This window comes from Oryza sativa, chromosome 9 (genome assembly GCF_034140825.1).
Source record: "Oryza sativa Japonica Group chromosome 9, ASM3414082v1".
NCBI classification, from domain to species: domain Eukaryota; kingdom Viridiplantae; phylum Streptophyta; class Magnoliopsida; order Poales; family Poaceae; genus Oryza; species Oryza sativa.
In genome coordinates, this window is record NC_089043.1 from 11,341,506 (window position 1) to 11,362,703 (window position 21,198).

The 21,198-nt window shown below is 45.7% G+C and overlaps 2 protein-coding genes across 2 annotated transcripts; both read right to left on the reverse strand.

Moving 5' to 3' along the window:
* Positions 1–3,074: 3,074 nt before the first annotated feature.
* LOC107278803 (probable serine/threonine-protein kinase PIX13) lies at positions 3,075–5,879 on the reverse strand. Its single transcript, XM_066303942.1, has 3 exons — positions 5,577–5,879; positions 3,338–3,392; positions 3,075–3,136 (listed from the first exon to the last, which is right to left on the reverse strand). Exons 1-3 carry the CDS (start codon positions 5,877–5,879, stop codon positions 3,075–3,077), a joined length of 420 nt encoding a protein of 139 aa, XP_066160039.1.
* A 2,052-nt stretch (positions 5,880–7,931) lies between these two features.
* LOC4346643 (putative ubiquitin-conjugating enzyme E2 38) lies at positions 7,932–10,456 on the reverse strand. Its single transcript, XM_066304357.1, has 7 exons — positions 10,323–10,456; positions 10,081–10,176; positions 9,239–9,377; positions 8,922–9,152; positions 8,783–8,846; positions 8,352–8,491; positions 7,932–8,249 (listed from the first exon to the last, which is right to left on the reverse strand). Exons 1-7 carry the CDS (start codon positions 10,349–10,351, stop codon positions 7,932–7,934), a joined length of 1,017 nt encoding a protein of 338 aa, XP_066160454.1. The 5' UTR covers positions 10,352–10,456.
* Positions 10,457–21,198: the final 10,742 nt, after the last annotated feature.

Consider the following 21,198-nt stretch of genomic DNA (forward strand, 5'->3'; position numbering starts at 1 on the left):
CGGACGAAAAACAAGGAAGATGAGTTGGGAAAACTGGGGAAAGATCTCAATCTTACATAGTTCAATGTGAACTAGTCATTGATTTTTTTTTTTCAAAATGACTATATTATCCCACTCGCTTGCTTATACACTAGCTTATTTTTTTAAAAAAAAAAAACTTGATTCTCAACATGAACAAAGATTCATTTGTTTAAAAAAAAGAAGATAAGATTATTTGTCTGAAAAATTGAAAACTGAAAATTCAACCTTTTTTAATAAATATAAAAATAAAATTTAATGATATTCATACAACAATTTCACCAAAATTTTAAATCAACTAAAAAAAATTTTTGTTTTCAATTCCCAATGAAATCCTTGCATGGATCTGATTGAAAATTTTAAATTTTGTTTGAAAATTTCAAAACTTATATAATTTTAGCATAAATAATTTATCTCATTTTATTTTATTTTAAATTTAAAAGTTATATTGAGATTTATATTTTTAATTAGGTAGCACATAGATATGAGAAATAGGCAATAAAGTCATTTTGAATAAAACTAACAGTTAACTAATGTAATGCATATAGTGAGAATCAAAATAAAAATTCAAGTGCGTATATAAGGGATAAGTTCAAAGACATTAAAAATGATAAGACTATTAGAAAATTGTCAGAAAACTTTCAAATATAATTTATAATGTATTTGCACTATTATTAAAATACATGTAACTTCCATAAAAAATGTACTTAAGCTATATAAAAATTCCAGTGCAGTTATATCATAGTTAACAATATTTGCGGTAATTATTTTAGCAATTCCCAGAATAATTGAGTGAGAACTCAGGAGCAATTTCCCATCTCCAAGATGTGAAATGGCAGTGTCGCTTTCTCCTCGATCCCATCAGATCTCATATTGGCCGGAATACCCAAGATAAACAAACCACAACAGGCAACAGAGGAACACAAAAATAATTCGCGCCTTTTGTTTTCTCAGGCGGGGGTGTGTGCATGCATGATCGATTGTGTTAGTGCAAAGCTAGTGAAAGTGAGTCGCGGCGGCAGTTGGCGGAAAGGAGCCGATCGATCGACGGCGACAGCAGAGCCCCAGAGGAGGCGGACGGCTACCGGTGGCCGCGCGGCGAATCGAATCAAATCACCAAAATCACTGTGCGATAACGCGAACGGTGCGTGCACACGTCGCTGTCTCTCGTGTCGTGTGTCCCCCCGCGCATGCGTTGCGCACCGGTATAATCTGGCTCTGGGGGGGTGGGGTGGGGGCTAGTGACTTCAATGTGGTGGTGGCCCCCTCCTCTCTTTGGAGTTGGCTGTTATTCATGTGTCTTTGATTTGAAGAAAAAATATAAAAATTTTAAAGGATTTAAATTTTATAGAAAAATTTTCTACGAAGGTATTTGAAACAAAAGATTGAATCCTATATCATCGTTCGAAATCCCTATAGAATAAACAATCATATACAGATTTTACAGAAAATTTAGTAAGAGCTTAAACCTCTTGAAAATTTCATTTTGAGTTTATCTCTCTCATCTGATTCCTATGTTTTTACTGCGGTCCAATCAAATGATTATCCCTATGTTTTTCTATATTTTGCAATCATTTGTTTTGCTCTTGTTAGAATCATGTGTTTTTCCTTTCCTCAATTTTTGTATTCATGTGATTCAAAGGGCACTCACTGTTTCCTTTACTTTTACCGTTTAACTATCCTCATCCAACCTTATATTACATAAAACATATCCTACTACAATTAATAAATCTAGACAGACCATGTAGCTATATTGATAAAAGGAGTAGAGTAAGATTTATTTCGAGTTGTTCCTTGCGTGCTGTAGCACTTGTGTTCATAAGTTCTGTCTTCTCAACTTCATCTCCCTCATTTTCCTTACGCGCTTATCAAACTGATAAACGACGTATTTTTTTTAAAAAAAAATTCTATAAGAAAGTTATTTTTAAAAATCATATTAATCAATTTTTACATTTTTTCTAATATTTAATTAATCATACAGTAATGAGTTGTTTCGTTTTACATGCCCATGAAAAAGAAATTCACAACCATAACACACAAACACAGCCTAAGGGACAATTTATCTAAGTCTCTCCCTTCCTCACATAAAAAAACAAATCCAGTACGAGATGTCACACATTATATTACTTCAAATTTGGATACGATGTATCACGTCTCCTATTAGTTTGTTTTATGGGATGAAGGGAGTAGTTTGTTTTGGGTGTTCTACGATAATTCACGACACAAAATGAGAAAAGCCAATGTATGATAATTAAATATTAATTATTACAGACTTAAAAAATTAGGTTTATTTGATTTTTTAAGAAAACATTTATATACAAAGTATTTCCTTTTTGCAAAAGAACTCACCGTTTAACAATTTGTGAAGCATGCTAGCAGAGAACAAGAAAGTTGCCACACCTACATCTTGTTTGGCATAGCTCTAGATAGATTTAAAGTTATATATTAACTATATATGTTTAAAATTTTAATAGAAATAAATTAATTTATTTAAATGTTATCGTTATAATCGTAGATCTATAAATTTATGTGTTAGGAATGCCCAGCTCAAAAAAAAAAAAAAGGAACCGGAGCTATACCGTCCTAAACTCACTGCCAAATGGGGCCTAAGGTTGACTTCGTTTGGACAAGGTACGGCAATTTTCTCATTTTCCGTAAGCACATTTTTTTAAGTCTATAGAAATTAATACTCAACTAAATCATATGCCAAGAAAATATCTCACAATTAATGACACATTTTCCTCTTCGAAAATTCATTATTCGTAGGGAATCAAAGGTGGCACTCCACGCGTGTAGGATACATATTTGGAGTTTTACCGCTTTTAGCGATGACACCGGCCACAGGCTTTAAATTATCAATGCATAGAAGGAGACAAAAATGCAAAAATGTCTAGAAAGACCGAAATTTAAACCAAGTTATGGAACGTGAAAGTTGATTAATCGGAGTTTGGTCAAGTTTTGGAATCCACCTCAAACATGCAAGTTTATGCTGACAACTTATGGTTAGGGGTGGATTCAGGATCTTTTTGGAGGAGGGACTCATCCTCTTGTTCCTTTCAGTCCCTCTTGCTGTTCTTCATCGTATCTTCCACTTCTTCCTTCTTCCCCCTCACATTTTCTGCATGAGGATCATCCAACAGGGGACTCAAGTATGGTATGATCCAGGGAAATTTCATTTCAAAATCAAGCAGAACATGGAGTGTGTAGACTGTAGTAGAGTATCATTTACCTATCGAATCATGGTGCTCTCCATGACTCCATTAATTAACCTCCTTCCATTTCTTTTCACCAAAGCAGAAGAACATGCACCTATAGTTACCTACTGCAGTAGACAGGATCAGGGTCCATGTGCTAAAGCCATCCAGCAGCATTATCTGCCCAGAGAAGAGACAAATGCTAATCAAACAACCTTTACAATTACTCAATGCAATTAGCAACTTCATTGTGCCTCAAGCTCATTGTTAATCAGCATGCATGTAAAGCATGGGCTGACAGCTTTCATGTTGCTGCTGTTACTGCCGTTAATCACTAATAATTATCTAGTTAATCAATTGTTGTTGATCGATCGGTCACTCATGGACTGCTCACTGGGTGTCTCTTCAGCGAACGGAGGAGGCGCCGTACAATGGGACGGCACGGCATGAGGTTTTAGAGTGAGACCCTTCTGATTTTTGTGGTTGCGGCGCTCTTGGATACAGGATCCTCCCTCCGTGATAAGGAGTTTAAAATTCATCAAAATGAAAATATAGAGTTGTACTTCCTCGACTCGACCAATCACATCTACCTCAAATTTAGTTTTTTCTCACATATTTTTCCATTTCAATCAATCATATCTATTTCAATTCTCAATCTTAATTGTTTTTAGAGGTCAAAAGCTAGTTTCTCCAGCTTCTCCAAATTTCCACCATCATGTGGTTGTCAGAATCCGAAGCGCCACAAACAACGCAATAGGATGTAGCATTTGTGGGCTCTGCATGGATTTCGTGAGGGGTCTGACACCACTAGCACAAAGATTGCATAGACACCACTAGCACAAATATTGCATAGATTCATACTATATCTCAAGCTTTTCTGATAGGGTGAGTGATTGGAACACTTGATGGAGACCAATTTGTGTGTATTGTATACGCATAATTGGAGTTGCATGCAGATAAAAGGATTCTTGCAGTGTGTGGATTTTATATGTCTATTTTTTTTTCATTTGAGGGCCTGTTCAGATTATAGCCAAAATAAACCTTGCCAAAATTTTAGCAAGATAGGCAGCCTATCTTGCTAAAATTTTGGCAGGATTTCTTATGTATTTATCAAATTTGGCAACAAACTAAACGCAGATATTTTTTTGGTAACTTTGAAAAAAAAATGGTATGTTGAAAATGGCATAAACCTGAACCGCCCCTGAGACTTATGTGCATGGTTCAATTTGTGATGTGAGTAGTAAGCCCAGTTTCAGCCACAGGTTTATTTTTGCTCTATGTGAAAAGTTTGGCCAAAAACTGATAATGAGTCACCTCAGAATTTTGTCCTGCCCTGTGGAGGGAAAGTGAGATGCTAGGTAAAATATATGTTTCCTGAATATGGATATTGCTTGATTTCCAGCACTGGGGGGGGGGGGGGGGGATAAACAGGCAGAGAGAAGAAATGAGAGCCATAATAAAAATATTATGGCTAGTCGCTTTATCGATACGGCGGTAGAATCATACGAATGTGAGCTAGTTTCTCGAGTGACATGGAAATATATAGTCGAAAATGCTCAGTTCATCGCTTTGAAATATCCCACGGTCATAACCAATTTGGACGAATAATCTTTGATTCCCTACCCAGTTTAGCATGGATTCACATGCTAAAAGACTAATTCGAGTGTGCCCATCGCGGAGTCATTCTACACGGTTTTAATATTTGGACTTGGAGGAACTGTTCTATCTGTTTTGATTTAGGGATGCCAATCAGATTCAACGAGTTAAATTGGAAATTCCCCCCCTCAAGCTAACGCTTTTCCACAAGGAGCCTGTTCTCCAATTTACAGATAATCTGGCCCAGAGAGCCCAATTAGGTACTTCGGCAGGCCTAAACTGAAGTCCGGCCCAGCACGAGAGGAATAAGTTCACTTTGGTTCCCTCTATTTATTGCCCAGTCCAATGTTTGTCCCTTAATCGCAAAACCGGGTACAACGGATCCCCAACTTACGAAACCGTTTAAATAATGTCCCTCGACAGTATTTGACTCCGGTTTTGTCTGAGGTGGCGCCGACGTGGCTTCTTTTGACTAGGTCTTTGTCCAACGTGTTAGTGACGTGGCGCTGACGTGGCAATTAGATAAAAAAATAATAATAAAACTTGTGGGGCCACATGTCAGCTGCACACACGAATAATAAAAATAGTGGGCCCATGTGGACCCACATGTCGTCCTCACTATCTTCTCTCTATCCCCTCTCTCTATCCTCTCTCCCCCTCTTATCTCTCTCCCGCTCCTGGGCGGCGGAGCGGCGAGGAGGCCGGCTGGAGCGGGCGGCGGCTGAGCGACGAGGAGGTCGGCTGGAGCGGGTGACGGCGTGGCAGCACTGGGGGGCGCTGGGCGACGACCTCGGCCATGGAGGGCCGGCTCCTGGGGTCCCCGGAGAGGCAGCGCAGCGTGAGCTGGGCCGCCTGCTGCGCCGCCCTGGACGGGTACTGCCCCTCCAGCCGCGGGTCCACCAGCCACGCCAGCTTCCGCCGGTCCGCCAGGTACGGCTTGGCCCACTCCACGAGGCTGTGCTGCAGCGCCGGCCTCCCCGTGTCTAGCGCCCGCATTCCCGTCAGCATCTCCAGCAGCACCATGCCGAACCCGCCACCGTCGGCGACCTTGTTGTTCCTCCCCTCGGCCATCTCCACGTCGTCGTCGCCGGCCTGCTTGCCGCGGTTGCTGCGGCGGTGGGAGCGAGGAGGAAGACGAAGATGCAGGCAGTGATGGCGGAGGAGGAAGACGAAGATGCCGGCGGCAGCGGCGGCGGCGAGGAGGAAGATGAAGATGCCGGCGGTGGCGGCGCGCTGGGGGTGGTGTCGGTTTGGGGGATGGTCCCGTCGCCTCGCCTCCTTTCCCCTGCGCACATGAAGAAGAGAGGACGATGAAGAAGAGAGAGAATGGATGGGGAAGAAGGGAGGAGTAGCTGACATGTGGGGCCCATGTGGGCCCCACCATTTAATTTTTTTAGCTGACATATGGGTCCCATGTTTTTTTTATTATTTTTCAGGGATCCAATTGCCACGGAAGCGCCACGTCAATACCACGTGGGACGAGGATCTAGTCAAACCAGCCACGTAGGCGCCACGTCATCCAAAACCAGATATAATACTGCCGAGGGATCTCGTCTGCACGGTTTTGTAAAGTTGAGGGATGTATTGTATCCGGTTTTCTGGACTGAGGATGAAAATTAGACTGGGTGACCAATAGAGTGACCTAATGTGAACTTATTCAAGCACAAGAACACTGCTTACCTCTACTATCTCTACTCTCTACGGGTTGTGTTTGGAATCACAGGTACTCCCTCCATGCCAAAATATAAATATTTTTAACTATAAATCTGGATAATAATATGTGTCTAGATTCATAGTCAAGAGTTGTTATATTTTGGGACGGAGCTAGTAAGCACTAAGCGATGTATTTTGTATAAAAAGTTTCTTTTAAAAATTAACTTAATATTCTTTTAATTTGTTTTAAGTTAATACTTAATTAATACTCTAATGAGCTGTCTTGTTTTTAGTGCGGGGAACAAGTTACAAACCCTTATCAGTTATCACAGCCTAATCCATGTGCCAATCGATTCTCTGGAGTTTGGCCTCATCTCTATCGTCTGGATTTAAGCCAATCCTAACGATTGACTATCGTCTACTCTATGGACTAAGATTAATTTGTAAATTAATCTCTCCTTCCGGCATTATCTCTAGCTCCAGCAAATCGCCTTCTTCGGCGGGGATAAACAATCTTCACGCTCAATGCGGACACCAAAACCGGCGAACAAAACGTAAACAGCCTTTTTTGCTTGACCAAAAAAAAAAAAAAAACAAAAACAAAAGGTAAACAGGTAACACCAGCATGGCCCTTTGATGAATGTGGTAAACTACTGTTCTTAGATGAATAGAACCCACATGTTTAACAGGGATATACACAAAAACCAACTAACCGCATGATGGTTTAGATAATTGGACATGATCTGATGCAGGCCTTTTGCCCTCCTATCCTCCTGATTTCTGAGGATAGCACCAACAACTATATCTCTGATCCCCAAGAAACAAAAAAAAAATTGTCAACCTCATGTTGACCACCTATCGTTACTATTATCATAGCCTCAATGTGGTGTCCGCCTTGGCTCTGGTAGACCCAGGATTCACCCTCTGAGGCTGGAATTCATGGCAATGAACTCCTATCCGGGTAAATTCCTTGATGAGTTCATCAAATAACGTCTTCAAGGAGCCTTTGAAGTTCGCTGAGCAGCTTTTGTCGCCTTCATCAACATCCTGCACTCCGTTTCCTGCAAGGCATCCAACTTGGGCACCATTCATGTAGGCCTTGCATCCTACGAGGATATTGCGCCCGTACTTGCAAAAATGAACCCTTGCGAAGTCTTCAAAATGCTGCAAAAGTTGCACCCGGATTATTCAGCAGCTTTATGTAAGGAACTCAGGCATCAACGCATGGCAAAGCAAAATAGACCATTCAAAACAATACAGGTTCATCACACCCATCTTTATCAACAATTCAGCATATTAATCTTCTTCACCAAACGGGCAGACACATTATTTACACCATTACAATGGAAACAGTTAACGATTAGGCATTCTTCATCAACAGAAATGACAACAAAGATTATTGGATGCGAAAAAGAATAGAACATATATATCCACAACAAATAGGAAGGAAAACATGTAAGCGTAGTGTAGTCATACCTTCGGTGGATTCCGAAGAGAATACAGCATTGTTCTGCAGGATAGGAGAAATGTCGATTCATTATAAGCCATGGACATTTTCTCCCCCTGGGGTGTGTTAGCAGAAGCTGCATAACCAGGTTCATTAAAATAAGGTTTCGCATTCAACACCAAGGCCTGAATGGAGACTAGGACCTGCAGCATGGTTGAATTGGATGGGTTCCACTTCTCACACCCATGCCCAGACCAAGTGTTCAATAGGCTAAGACAGACTTTCCCGCTATCATAGAGATTTGGATTAAGCCGCAACCCTCCCGAGCGGTAGTTCACTAGCTGAAAGAATAGCCAATTATATGTCACACATGCAAGCTCAGAATAGAGAGAAGGAATAACAAAGCTTTATGGATGCATATGACATTATTAACAAATCCTTACTGGAGGTTTCTTGGGATACTGGGAAGGGAAATATACATCGAAAAAGAAAAGTCCATCATGGTAAGGAGTGCCTGCCGGTCCAACAATGACAGCCCTAAGTAGTTCCATCCTATCCTCATAAACTCGTACAAAAATTGTACCTGCTCAATATGGAGGAAAGATGCAGTCAGGACATGAACTACTGCATTTCAGTTTTAACATCCAGCTACATCCAATAGAAGTTACAGAGAATATACTCAAGGTCATTATATGCATTATGAAAAACGGATTCATATTTTATTGTAAACATGTATTAGAGCTTTTGCTCACCTAATGTGCGTGTACAGAAAGAGGAATGGAAGAACAATAGTATGGGGAAAAAAAGGAGCACTCCCTTAATCAAATGTGCAACATCTGGAGTAAATAAACCATAAAAGAACAGAGAGCTCTACCTGGCAAATCTTTCTCCAGAACTTTCCATTCATGTTGAATCCGCCTCACCCAGTCCTTGGATGGCTGCCAAAAAACAATGATTACATTTAATTGCAGAGATCAAGTGAAGATAGAGCACGTGCACGTGCAAACTCATACCTTCTTGACTTCAGGAACATTCCCTTTGCCTGACATTGAATAATAGTGATCACTGTGGTCGGTAACAGTATCAAACTGCTTAAATGCCTTATACTTCTCATCAATTTTATTATCCACGGTTTTAATTTCCTTATGCTTCCGTGGTCTCCCAGGAGTTGTGCATCCCCATGGTAGAACTGTGCTCGTGCCAGGTTGATGGCTTGGACCAGGAACATCCTCAGCCAAGCCACTCTAGAATTACTCAATGGAGAAAGATATATCAACTGTTAGCATAGCACACTAAACAATGGTAAACAAAAACACTCCAATGAATTAACCTTTGGATGCTTTGGCCAATCCGAAGGATGACTAACAGAATGATTACTCTTGTGACTCGACGCCTTCTCACAAATTATCATAACTCCATCAGGATCATCATTGGCGTCGAGATCAATTATTTCGTGAGCAACAGTCTGTTGATTAAACATATAGCATATTAGATTCTTCGCATCTTACTCAAAGTTGCAATAACGAAACTGTTATTTCTCGGAGGGGTTTCGTGAAATGGACCTTAAAAGTCGTAACACGGCTTGTGTGGCACAAACTAATTCCCAGGAACAATCAAAAGACACATAGAAAGGGAAATGGGATACAAAAACATACTTCAGAATGCAAAGTGAACTATGTATGACTTGTGCTGGCTTTCCAGTAAACAATTGCTACTTTCATGAGAGGATATGCCTAATGGCTATAAGTTGGATTACACCCAACGACTCCACATTCAGCATGGGGTATATCTTGTCATTTGACAGATAAATTACACGAACACAACCAGCCACCACAATAGACTTGGTGGAATCACTACAGAAGCCAATGCGGTGATCTATATGGCAGAATTGGATTTCCATTGATCAATCAAGAATGAACAAACTGCAAGTTCCATGTTTTATAACAGGCATACAACACATTATGGCACCCAAAAGAAAAGAAAAAAAAAGAATCAGGCCATTTCCAATCCTCTTCCCAATGCTGATACACGCGCGTATTGGAACCTCCCTACCGAGAGACAGCCCAAACCCTTGCAAGATTCAGAGACGCAAAAATAAAAAAAAGAAAGAAAAAAAGAAAAAAGAAAAGAAAAGAAAGTAGAAGAAGAAGAAAGAGAGCAGAGAGGCCTTCCGTGCGCTTCCGCTTCAGGCGCGCGGAGCTCCAACGCGCCGCCGCCGCCGCCTCCGGCGACACCTCGACGACATCCGGATCGCCCAACGCCCACCTCCTGCGACCAAAAACCCCCCAGCATCGCATCGCATCGCATCGCAACCCCCCCAAAACGAACAAAGAAACGCATCAGACTTGACCCGAGCAGCGAGCGCCCGCGTGTGCTGCGCGGGGTGTGGAGGGGAGGGCAGCGTGCGCGCTCACCTGGAAGAGGAGCCCTCCCCCTCCGCCATAGGAGGGGATTGGAGCTCGCCGCGTCGCCGCCAATGCGATCGCCGCCACGGCCGCGCGCTCGCTGGCGGGTAAGATTTTTTCGCGAATACGAAACCGTGGGACGCGGAGATGGGGGGAACGGAATGATGATTTAAATTAAAAAAAAGAAAACAGAGAGAGATAAAAATCCCTCAAATTTTGGCTTGCGGCTGCGCGCTTCGGTTTCTGGGATTTGGAAAGGAAGGTGGACTTGCTCGGTGTGGTGGGGCCCACGGGCGGCGTGAGGCTGACATGTGGGGCAGGGCATGAGCAGAGGGTGTATGTGGGGTACGGCTGTCAGTCGGCGTGCTTTTTCCTTTTCTTTTTTTTTGTTCTTTGCGGCCAAATGAGCATATTTCCGTTCCAAAATGTGTACTCCTAAGTAGCTGTGCACATGGGATGGCAACCAAATGCCCTTTCTGTTAATCTTCGATTCTCTTTAATTCCCTTTCAAACCGAATCATATTTAAGAAATGAAATGGGAAGACATCTATACTAGAAGATTTTAGAGGCTGTTTTAGTTGATAGCCACAGATTGCTACATTTTATCATACTTATGCATTGTTATATAAGTATAATCATGTTAGATGCATATTTTAGTTGACATCCATAAGTATGATAAGAATTTATGTAAATTGTGACAGCTTTAATTTGGTGGCTAAATTATGGTTTGGATTTTGATGGCCTCACCTTTGATAAGCTTGACTAAGAAAGAATGATAAATCTACGGAACATTACCAAATAGCCCGGCCGTTAGATTGCTTTTTGCTTGACTTCCTTTTCTTTCTTTCTTTCTTTTTTTTAAATATTTTGGCAATAATTTTGCATTCAAAAATGGAGAAGAAAAGGGTTGGGTTATCTTTTTTTTTTTCCATTAAACACCTCACTTGTCACTTCCTCTATATTAGATTAGATTTCACATGACCGGCAGATGGAGCGATGTGTTTCGCGAGTTCTGAAGTTCCATCCACCAGAAAAATAACAACGGAAACTGAGTTTATTATATATCCCCTTTTGATCTCACGTGGTTTTCACCATCTTTGTTAACCAATCGATGCATTCGACTCACTCCATGTACACCAAGATGCAAAAACTGCACCAATTCGCGCGAAACCAGGGTCTGTCATCATCAACCCTAAACCTCTCAAGTCACAGAGATGATGCCATAGTTTAGCCCTCGTCGGTTGGTCCTATGCCGAGTATAAGCTACCAGCTTATTAGCAAATAAATACTACCTCCGTCTCAGAATATAAGAAGTTTTGGGTTAGACATGATTATTAAGAAAATTAGGTGATTTCCCGTGCTTTGCTGCGAGAATTATTAAGTAATTTTCTATATATTTTTTTGGGACAATCGAGCTAGGAGTAAAAAAAAAAACAAATAATGAAACATGAGGGTTTATCAGTACATATCATGAAACAAAAAAAATGATATTGTCGACGTTTGAGGTCACGACTACGGTATTTGCATGGTATGGAGGTCATTGGTATCGACGGGTGGTACCCGTAGACCGGATATAGAGGGTATTGGGGTACGTTGGTACAAGGATCTACGTAATACGACATCAAGCAGACAAAAGACGAGAATTATACTGGTTCAGGCCCCTTGGTAGGTAATAGCCCTAATCCAGTTGATGTGGGATTATATGGTGGAAAACACAGGTTACAAAGGGAACAATGGAACTTGACAGATCCGGCGAGATCGTGGTCGAGTTGGCTCGACTAGATCCCCGACGATTCGGCTGCTTGCAGGCTCTGACTTCGTAGGCTGTGAGGGTTGTGTTGGCTCTGAGATTCGATGCCTCAGGTCCTCCCGGGGGGTCCCTTTTATATCGCAGGTCAGGCGGTTTACAAATAGAACTCGGAGATAACAGACCCTATACGATACATTGATGACCCAGTCTTGTCCGAGTAGGACTCTTCCCATCCGTAGACTCCGTGAAGGATTTCCTTAGTGTACGCAGGAAATATCCGTATGCGCGTGGGTATGCCGTACCGATATGTAATATATATCGAAGGGTAAAGGGTATGCCTAACCTGTAACCCTGACAGTAGCCCCCCGACTTCTGCTTAAATGAACTCGTGTAACCATTCGCGACTTCTTGTGTCGAGACTATTGTCGTTCCCGGTGTGAGGACTGTAGAGACAGGACGTAGTCGAGAACACCGTGTGAAGCCCAACGGTCATGAGTGAATTTAAACTGAAGTCCAAAAAACTGCCGCGCGTAACGGACCCAGAAATCTCCGGCGGGCATCTCTCCCCTTTCCTTGGAATTCGTACTGTCGGAAGTGCGTCTATTTAAAGGAATTTTGGGGATCCATTTTGAAGTCCGCCTATTGTGAAGAAAACATCCCGCCTGTAAGCGCTCTTCGTCTTCTCCGCTGCCACAAGAAACCCTAGTTCATCGACCTGAGCCCTTTCTTCGGCGATCTCCGATCAACGATGGACCTCGGCAAATCATCCTCCACCAGTGCGTCGCTGAAGAAGCTTCAGGAAGACGGCGCCCATCCCGGTCGCGGAACCATGGAAAGGGAAGCAGGAGGTACTAATCCCCAGCCCGTCTTAGGTCGCATGGTTGTGACCGAAGACTATATTCTCTGCGGTTTTCTCCCTCCGCCTTCCGAATTTCTTCTCTTGGTTTGGAACTTCTACGGTCTTTCTCTTCTCCATTTGAACCCCAATTCTATCGCCTTTCTTAGCATCTTTTCTCATCTTTGTGAGGCCTACATTGGGGTAGAGCCCTTTCTTGATCTCTTTCGCTTCTACTACGAGCTGCGTTGGATGGAGTCCAACATGTCTGGTTGCGTCGGGTTCCAACTTCGGGATGGCCTGAAGTCGCGTTATATCCCCTTCCAGTGCCCTTCTTCTCGCAGCAAATGGCGGACTAGGTGGTTCTACCTTCAGATCAAAGATTCGAACCCTGTCTTCGTTGTTCCCGAGGAACAACCGGACAAGATTTCGTCTTGGACCGCAAAGCCCCCTTTGACCCGCTCTCTCCAGTCGTTTATCGACATTATCGACGATCTCCGAGTACGAGGCTTGTCGGGGTATGAAGTCGCTGCAGACTTCGTTGGTAAGCGGATCCAGCTGCTCCAGGATCGAGCCCATCCAGCCTTTGACTATTCCAGACCGGAGGACGCGACCCGGGTTTCTCCTCGGGGTATCTTTCTCGCATTTATCCTGACATACTCATGTTCGCGTTCCTCTTGATTTATCAAAATTTGGTTCTCGATTCATAGGCCTGAACAGTGAAGCCGTGGAACATCGTGTTGGCCAGGTGATGATCAGTGGTCCGACAACGGCGAGTACCATCCCCGTTCCCCTTTGTGAGAAAAGGGCGGCCGAACGTGATGCTGCCATCAATGTAAGTGTACTCGATAGGCATTCTGCGTTTTCCTTCTGAGATCACATTGTGACTTGATTAAGCGTAGGCTCTTCCTCTGACTGACATCATCGGGCCGCTCGCGGAACATCAGGTGGCGGTGTCTCTGAAAGAGAAGGTCGCCAAGGAGGCGTCTGATGCTGCTGCTGCTACTACAAGTGGTGGCAATGTTCGGACAAAGGGGAGGAAGTTCTCCTCTGTAAGCGGACATCGTCGCAAGGCATCAACCCCCTCGGTAAGCTATCCAGTCGTCAGATCGTACAGCCAGAAGAATTTCGCCTTACTTCGCATCGACCGTTTTTCAAGCCTCGGACGCGTCTCCCCCGCCTCCACAACGACGACGCCTTGTGACGGTTGGCGAGAAGTAAGTAGACGAACTTAAGTTTCCATGATTTTATTCGAGTGTTGTCTGAACCATGGCCGTCTCACAGGGCGGCACGGACGAAGGCTATGCAAGACGAGTCCGGAGGGACCTCCGGCGCATCGCCCGCTGCGGCCTCGACGGATGTCGTGCTCGTACCCGGGAGCCGTGAGGCGACACCAAGCGGCCCAGTCAGCGATCCCGCGGCTGGCCGTGGTCTACCGGCTACCGTCCTCACTTGGGAGGAGCTCTATGTCGAGATGGGACGCCTCCTCGAGGCTAGTGCTCGTGGCATCGGTCGCAAGATTGCGGAGGCGAGGTTGACGGCGTCGTCGGCAAACGAGCGGGCTGACCGGCTGGCACACGAGTTGTCGGAGGCTCGTGAAGACCTCAAGAAGATGAGGGAGTTGGTGGCCGGCAACGAGCGACAACGGCAGGGGCTCGAGCACCACATGTCGGAGCTCGGGAACAATCTGTCAGAAATCCGTGGCTCGTTGCGGGTCACCTATACTAGTCTGCACCAGCTCGCCGGGGAGTGCGGCATTAAGTGTACTATCCCGGCGAATCCCGACGAGTTCTCGCTGACATCTTCTCTTACGGAGCTGGCGGCGGCGATGGAGGAGATCCCCTCCAAGCATGCGGCCAAGATCGGGGAGGAGACATCGAACGGGATCTACACCGGGGCGTGCCACGTCCTTGCGTGTGTAAAGCTGGCGCATCCTGAACTCGATCTGCGCGAGATCTTGGATCAGGGGGCGGCTAGCAACACGCGTAAGGAGGTGATGGAAGAAGTCGGTGATCTGGGGGAATCTGTTCTCTCCCTTTTTGAAGAGTAGGGCCTCTTGTACTCGCTAGATATGCTGTATAAAACTGGATCTTAACCGCCTTTGTGCGAGTAGTTATTGTTCTAGCTTACTCTTGCATGTTGATCTTGACAGCTTTTTGTCCCTTGTAGAGATGTTGATGACGGGGATGTCCAGCAGCGCGGGCAACCCGAGTCACCGGCGATTATTCCAGCTCTCACATTCGAACCACATGCGTCGCCCGACAATGTAGACCAAACCCTTGCTACGGGGACGGAGATGGCGACCACTTCCTTGGGTTAGTGGTCCATCCATCCCTTTTTGCTTCTCCGACTAGATCCCCTATGTTCTCGGAAGAGACGTGTAGCCTGACTTAGTCGTTCCCACACTAAGCAGATCTCGAGAGTGCTCTTGCTGGCCAGGATTGTCGTATCCAATATTGGAAGACAAAATTTGAAGTAGCGGAACTCGAGAGGACTATGCTTGCAGTGAAGAAAGAGCAGGCTGTGGAAATGCTCCGAGGTCGTGAGGTGTGGTTCAACTCGTATTTGAAGAGTTGCTGCACATCCATGGCCAAGGTTTGTAGAGAGCTCCGAGTACCTCGTGGGGATCCCGAGGAGTCCGCGGCTGGGTACATCTCGTGGCTGAATGGGGCCTGTACTCAACTTGATGGCGTCGGCAAACGTATCGACGAGGCCTTGAAGCAGGAGTGTCGTTGATCGAGCCGATATGCCGGAGGGCACGTGTTGGCTTGCCTATGAGATCATCGCCCGCGCCTGGACCTCGATTTTCTCCGTGAGGGTTTTGTTCGTTCTCGGAAAACTCCAGCTGAGATAGATCACCTGGCGAGGTCGATGGCGCCGTTGGCGGAGAAGATGTTCCAGTCTATGGATTGGCGTTGGCCTTCTTGGTAATCTTCGTACCCTGTGATAGATATCTCAGGAAAAAGGTGTAATATAACTTTGGATTTGTGTAAAAACCGTAAGAAGTATTTTGTGAAATTGAAAAGAAATCTATCTTTGACAAATCTTTCTTACTCCGGATGTCGTGTGTAAGAGTGTTTTCTCAGTTCACGACTTTAGTCAATCGTTTGAGTCGTACACTCTCTCTAGCCCCCAGCCTTGTCGTCGGAGGAATTTTCTCGGAGGATAAGGCTCTTGGACTTTTGACCTGCCTTGGTTGAATAAGCTCTGATCCTAGCCCCCAGCCGTGAAGTTAGAAAGTTAATTTCCGATTTCGCGGCTTGGTTAATACGCACGGCGAGAACTCTTACACGACCAGATCTTACATGGTCTTTCATCTCTATAGGATCTAACAAGGCCTTATCGGCTCTGGGCGTCCCCAGCCGAAGATCCCTTAGGTTCTTCGGAGGCCTTGTCAAGACGGCGTAAAGGGACATGAGGATAGGTTTCAACGCTAGGTGTCATCAGAGTAAGGGATCATCGGGCGGGAACACTTTGATTGTAATGTGGGCCTAAGAATAGGCTTTATTGATACTGTAAGGTGTCTTACAGGTACGGATGGTATTGACTCATACATAGAATTTACGTAGTTGGTCAATGTTCCAAGAATTTGCTAACTTGCGACCCTCGCTGTCTGCAATTTTGAATGCGCCTAGCCGCAAGACTTGTGTGATCGTGTAAGGTCCTTCCCATTTGGGTGAGAGTTTGTTTCGCCCTGCTTGGCTTTGAACCCGTCGGAGGACGTAGTCGCCGATCGAAAGTATGTGTGCTCGGATGCGCTTCTCTTGGTAACGGCGGAGGGCCTGTTGATAGCTGGCTGCTCGAATGGCAACTCGTTCGCGATGTTCCTCGAGTAGATTTACATCGATGTTTCGCTGCTCTTCCTGGTCCTCGTCGGAATGCTTATGTACTCGTGTACTCTGATGTCGTAGCTCGCTGGGGAGCATGGCCTCGGAGCCGTACACGAGGAAGAAGGGTGTTTCCTTGTTAGACGTCGTCGATGTGGTGCGTACGGCCCATAGTACTGATGGGAGTTCTTCGACCCATTTTTTGTCATGTGACATGAGCCTGTCGTAGACGCGGGTTTTGATCCCTTGTAGTACTATACCGTTTGCCCTCTCGACTTGTCCGTTGCTTTGAGGGTGAGAGACCGAGGCGAAGCATATCTTGACTCCTAGCCCGATGCAGTAATCCTGGATATCAGCGCTGATGAACTGGGAGCCGTTGTCGGTTATGATGCGGTGCGGTAGTTCGTATCTGCAAAATATCCCCTTGATGAATTTGATGGCGTTGTCGGCCTTGATTTCCCCCGTGGGTACTACTTCGATCCATTTGGTGAATTTGTCGATCGCCACGAATAGGAACCTGTAGCCGCCCTGTCTTCGTGGGAATGGCCCGAGTATATCTAGCCCCCAGCACGAGAACAGCCAAGTCAGAGGGATAGTCTAGAGCGCTTGCGCGGGTAGCTTTGTGTGTTTACTGTGGAATTGACAGGCTTCGCATCGCTGGACCATGTCGCATGCATCTTTAAGGGCGGTTGGCCAGAAAAACCCTTGTTGAAAAGCTTTCCCGACTAATGTCCGACCGGCGGCATGTGACCCACAAATGCCTTCGTGTATATCAAGGAGGAGGTGTCTGCTGTCGTCGGATGAGACGCATTTGAGAAGTACCCCGTTTGGCGCTTTCTTGTATAGATCGTTGCCGACCATACAGTAGATCTTTGCTTTACGGGTTATTTTCTCGGCCTCTGTATCGTCCTCGGGCAGCTCCTCGCTATTGATGAATTTGATTAGTGGGATGCGCCAGTCGTCTGTGGTCTCGATATCGGCAACGGCGCATTCTGCCTTTGTGGCCTCCGAGCTAATGTCGGGGGTGTCCGAGCTAACTTCGCCGCAAACCTCTTTCACTAATGGCTTTGTCAGGATGTCCAGAAAAGTGCCGGGCTCGAGCGGTTGTCGTCTGGACGCACGTCGTGCTAGGTCATCTGGCTCGATGTTGTCTTTGCGGTAGACTTGTCGGACTTCGATCCCATCGAACCTTTTCTCTAGCTTCCTGACTTCTGCGAGATACTTGGATAACTCGGGGTTAGAGCATTTATAATCTTTGTGCACCTGGTTCGCGACTAGCTTGGAGTCCCCTTTCACGATTAGTCGCTTGACCCCAAGTGAGGCTGCAGCTCTTATCCCGGCGAGTAGTCCCTCGTATTCGGCTGTGTTATTGGTCGCCCTGAAGTTGAGGTGGATCGCGTGCTTGAATTGATCTCCGGAGGGAGACGTCAAGATAAATCCTGCCCCTGCTCCTTGGCTGTTGAGTGCACCATCGAACACCATTGTCCACGTTTCGTTGTCGACTTGGTTGTCTGATTTGTTATCAGGCATAGTCCAATCGGCTACGAAGTCGGTGAGTACCTGGGACTTGATGGCTGTTCGTGGCGCAAAGTGGACATCAAACTGGCTCAGCTCGACTACCCATTTCGCAATGCGGCCAACAACGTCTCTGTTTCTCACGACTTCACCAAGAGGGAAGGAGGAGACAACTGTGACTCTGTGGGCTTGAAAGTAGTGGCGTAGCTTCCTTGATGTCATGATGACCGCGTAAAGTAGCTTTTGGATCTGTGGATATCTTGTCTTTGCGTCGTGGAGAGCTTCGCTGATGTAGTAGACTGGTCGTTGTACTTTCTCTCTCTCGACAACAATGACGGTGCTAACGGAATATGGCATGGCGGCAATATAGAGGAATAATTCTTCATTAGGTTGGGGAGCAACAAGTACAGGGGGTTTGATAGGTAGCGCTTGAGTGCAACGAATGTCTCTTCGGCTTCCTGTGTCCATACAAATTTGTCTTGTTTCTTCAGCAGAGCGAAGAAAGGTTGCCCTCATTCTCCCATCCTAGCGACGAACCTGCTCAGTGCTTCCATGTATCCGGTTAGCTTTTGTACTTCCTTGAGTCTTGTGGGCGACTTCATGTTCTCGATTGCCTTGATCTTCTCGGGATTTGCTTCTATTCCTTTGCCAGAGACAAGGAATCCGAGCAGCTTGCCCGACGGTACTCCGAACGTGCACTTCTCTGGATTGAGCATGAGGCGATATTGTCGGAGGTTGTCGAACGTTTCCCGCAGATCGTCAATCAATGAGTCGCTTGTCTTGGTCTTGACAACGATATTGTCGACGTAGGCGTCGACATTGTTGCTGAGCTGGTCGCTAAGTGCGCACTGGACCGTGCGCTGGAAAGTATTCCCTGCGGTTATTAGTCCGAACGGCATCTTGACATAGCAAAATACTCCGAATGGCGTGATGAATGCTGTCTTCTCTTCGTCCTCTTTTGCCATGCTGATTTGGTGGTAGCCAGAGTAAGCGTCGAGAAAGCTCAATAGCTCACAGCCGGCTGTTGAGTCCATTAGTTGATCTATTCGAGGAAGAGGGAAGTGATCCTTGGGGCATGCCTTATTGAGGTCGGTGAAGTCGACGCACATTCTCCATTTTCCGTTGGCCTTCTGCACCATGACTGGATTGGCTAGCCACTCTGGATGAAGTACTTCTCTGATGAAGTCAGCTTTGAGAAGTTTGTCGAGCTCTTCTCGTATGGCTTGTTTTCGGTCTGGATCAAATCTCCGCAGTCTTTGCTTTACTGGCTTGGTATCGGGTCGCACCATAAGTTTGTGCTCAATCACCTCCCTGGGGACCCCCGGCATGTCGAATGGCTGCCAAGCGAACACGTCAGCATTATCGCGGAGGAAGGTGATGAGCGCGAGTTCCTATTTCTCGCTTAGTGTCGCCCCGATCTTGATGGTCTTGTTGGGGTTGGCACTGGAGAGTGGAACGATCTTGATTGCACCCTCCGGTTTCGGCGTCTTGTTTGTCTTGCTCACTTTCTTTGGTGGCTCAGTCGTGGCGGGTGGGCTGGGTGTTTGCTCGACCATGTCGAGGCTCCGTTTGTCGCATTGTACCGCCAGCTTTGCGTTCCCTTGAATAGTGATTGTTCCCTTCGGTCCCGGCATCTTGAGCAGTTGATACGCGTAGTGAGATGCGGCCATAAACTTCGCAAGTGCAGTTCTCCCAATGACGGCGTTGTAAGCTGTATCGAATTCAGCGACATCAAAGGTGATCTGCTCTGTTCGGAAGTTGTTGGCTTGGCCGAAAGTCACGGGCAACGTAATCTTGCCCAATGGTCTGGACGAGGATTGGGGAGTAATTCCATGAAAGGGTTGATCGGTTGGTGTCAACTCGCTTTGCGGAATTCCCATCGCGTCCAAAGTGCTGGTGAAAAGAAGGTTGATTGAGCTGCCACCGTCGATGAGGACTCGCGCGACCTTGATGTTCCGAATAGTGGGTTCGACCACAATCGGATATCGTCCTGGGATGACGGCGGTCTTGGGGTGGTCTTCTTCCAAGAACTATATCTTCTGCTCAGACCACTTCATCTTGGGTGCAGCCCCCTGCCATGTCGAACAGACTTCGCGTTCCACTTTCTTGTATTCTCGCTTTGAGGAGTACGTTGTGGAACCTCCGAAGATGTCTGAAACGTCGAGGTCGGAGTCTGGATATGCTGAATCCGATTCCTGAGGAACCGCCTCCGCGTCCTTTTCGACCACGCGTACTCGCTTGCCTTTTTCAAATGCAATGTGCTTCTCGAGCGATTTTTTGAAAACAAGGCAATCTTCCAAAGATGTCTGTCCGTCTTGTGTATGGGGCACCATGCTTTCTTTGTGTCGCTACTCTGTGGGTCTGGACGCTTGGGAGGGTTCGCGTATTCTGTCACGACCGGAATTAACCCAACGGGCGTTCCTTACGTGCGTGTATTATTCCTTGTGCCAGGAGGCAAGGTACACCAAAAGTTGATACATTTCAGAGTTTATCAAGTGGAAGCGTAAATAGTTAATTTATTACATGGGCGGTGAAGGCCCAGCACACACAAAGACAAACGGGAAACAGCGGAAGACTAGGACGACGACCACAGGCACTTGACGGCAGGCACGAGCTAGACACCAAAGCCTTCATCTTCCAGGAACTCCACTTCTGGGTTTGGGAAAAATTGAGCAAGACTGAGTACAACCACCGTACTCAACAAGACACACCCACAAGTGCAGGATAAATGCAAGGGAGTACAAGGGGGTTATAATATAAAGGGTTACGGTTTGCAGTAAACAGCATTAAAAGACACTTAGTTGCTCAAAGCTATTTTGTAAACACGATTCTAGAGCTATACAATATTATTAATCAAGGCCGTGAACCAACACGAACCTGCCTTAACCCAAGGCCTACGATGATTCAGACCGAACTGGCAACCCGACCCTGGGTCCCAGCTCGTCCCAAGCCAACCCA

Excerpts from the sequence above, each read along its gene's own strand:
- LOC107278803 (XM_066303942.1), bottom strand. The coding sequence starts at position 5,879 with ATGGCCGAGGGGAGGAACAACAAGGTCGCCGACGGTGGCGGGTTCGGC. Across the intron at positions 3,393-5,576 it reads TCGTCGCCCAGCGCCCCCCA|ATAATGCTGCTGGATGGCTT; the intron begins GTGCTGCCACGC and ends TTCTCTGGGCAG. Across the intron at positions 3,137-3,337 it reads GATCCTGTCTACTGCAGTAG|AAAATGTGAGGGGGAAGAAG; the intron begins GTAACTATAGGT and ends ATCCTCATGCAG.
- LOC4346643 (XM_066304357.1), bottom strand. The coding sequence starts at position 10,351 with ATGGCGGAGGGGGAGGGCTCCTCTTCCAG. Across the intron at positions 10,177-10,322 it reads GGGGAGGGCTCCTCTTCCAG|GAGGTGGGCGTTGGGCGATC; the intron begins GTGAGCGCGCAC and ends TTTTGGTCGCAG. Across the intron at positions 8,492-8,782 it reads TCTGGAGAAAGATTTGCCAG|GTACAATTTTTGTACGAGTT; the intron begins GTAGAGCTCTCT and ends CATATTGAGCAG.